We start from the raw sequence: 1,777 nt of genomic DNA, 5'->3' as shown, positions 1-1,777 counted from the left end.
GGCGGGGACATCGGGAGAGGACACTGGGGATGGAGAACCGGGGAGGGGACACCGGGAGGGACACCAGGATTGAGCACCGGGGAGGGGACACTGGGGATCGAGCACTAGGAAAGGGACACCGTGAATGCTGGGGATCGGGACCATTAAAGCACCAAGGACCACCCACACCGGAGACACCGGGATGGGGAGCACCAGGGAGCACTGAGAAGGGAAGACTGGGAATGGGGCCACGGGGATGGGGACGGCTGGGAACAGAGCCCAGGGCTGCCCGGGAAGGGACAGCCAAGCCACTGTCTCTGTCACTGGGCAGTGGGTGGCCAAGGGCACAGCAGCCTCACGGCCAGTTGCGCGAGTTGCCTGGGCAGCTGCCGTGGATCCTGGCTCACCAGACCCCCATCCCCACAGGGCCGACTCCGTACTCACCATGGCTGCTGCACAGCTCGTCACCTGGGGGATGCTCCTGGCCACCGGGGTCCCTGCCAAGGCCCAGGGGGTGCTGCCAGCAGGGCTGTCCTTAGGTGGGGACCCCTTGCACAGCCCTGCCTGGGGACAGCAGTGGCCAGGCCCATCCCCCACCTGGGAGGCATCGGGGGAGCCGAGCGGTGCCGGGGCCCCAAGCAGTGAGCGCTGGGGGATCAACAACCCCGTGCACTGGTCCCCACCGCTGCAGGTGGGGGATGGCACCAGGGCACCCCTGGAGATGGAAACCACTATGACAGGCGCTGATATCAAGGTCTGGAGGGATGGCAGCACAGTCCTGGCTGTGACAGAGGAGCCGCTTGTTGCCTGGCAAGGACAGGAGGCTGCAGGCCAGGACAGCTCCCTGCCCCACGGCTCTGCACTGGGGACACCGGGCCCTGAGGTGCCCACGGACAGTGGGGCAGACTCTCCAGGGCCACCCTGGGCAGGGCAGGACCTGTCCCTGTCCAGGCAGAGTGTCTCCAAGACAGTCGGCACCCCCAGCCCTCAGTCAACCATGTCCACCATTGCCCTGAACCCCATGCTGGTGGCGGGGATGAGAACAGCAGATGCTCACACAGAGGGATACACAGCGGCAGAGGGACACACAGGGGCCCCGGGCCTCTCTCAGGATGAGCAACTCACTTCAGCCAGCAGCCAGTCGGTCCCACTGGGCACAGACGCTGTCTCCGATCCCACAGGCACGGGGCCAGCATCGGGTCCCCATGCCAGCCCTGGCTCTGCGCAGCCGGTGGGCAGCTGGGGAGACACGGGAGGGCCCCCCAGCCCCTCCCCGGCTCTGCCCAGCTCTGGCCCACGGCTGCGCCACACAGCCCCGTCCTGGCGGCTGGCTGAGCCCTGGACTCGAGTGCTTCCGTCCCACCAGCGCAGCACCCGGAGGGCCCCACTCAGCCACGCCACCACCAGCCCTGGGGATGCAGCCCCTCTCATGGACCCTGGGACGACGGGGCAGCGGGGACCCCAGCCCACCCCAGAGTCTGTCCTCAGCACCGGCCCTGCGCCACCCTCCGCCTCCAGCACGGCCACCCCCGGCACCCCGAGCAGAGGTAGGAGCCAGAGCAGTGCGGGGGGACCCCTTGGCGGGGACCAAGCCCCTGCAAGTGTCAGCGCCCTGCTCTGCTCTCTCTCGCAGGGCTGCTGCCCGAGGAGGACGTCGGCTCCCCACAGCAGGTCCGGGGCGCCGTGGGCCCTGTGAGCGTCCCAAATGCCACCAAGACGACCCCACAGCCAACGGCACATCCCACCACGGGGACGCTCGAGACAAGGCACCCAGGTGATACAGGGCTGCGTCCAAGTG

The 1,777-nt window shown here is 68.5% G+C and overlaps 1 protein-coding gene across 1 annotated transcript in view; it reads left to right on the top strand.

The window, feature by feature from the left end:
* The first annotated feature begins 36 nt into the window (after positions 1-36).
* Positions 37-1,777, top strand: part of LOC108446239 (mucin-2-like) — a 4,134-nt gene continuing 2,393 nt past the window's right edge. The window contains exons 1-2 of the mRNA XM_017732316.1: positions 37-1,526; positions 1,613-1,753. Coding sequence (XP_017587805.1) covers positions 236-1,526; positions 1,613-1,753 — 1,432 coding nt within the window. The 5' untranslated portion in view covers positions 37-235. The remainder of the gene's footprint in view (positions 1,527-1,612; positions 1,754-1,777) is intronic.

The sequence above is a fragment of the Corvus brachyrhynchos genome, unplaced genomic scaffold, assembly GCF_000691975.1.
Source record: "Corvus brachyrhynchos isolate BGI_N302 unplaced genomic scaffold, ASM69197v1 scaffold4, whole genome shotgun sequence".
Lineage (NCBI taxonomy): Eukaryota > Metazoa > Chordata > Aves > Passeriformes > Corvidae > Corvus > Corvus brachyrhynchos.
The sequence above is the reverse complement of the archived record's forward strand: the minus strand, read 5'-3'. Positions and strand labels throughout refer to the sequence as shown.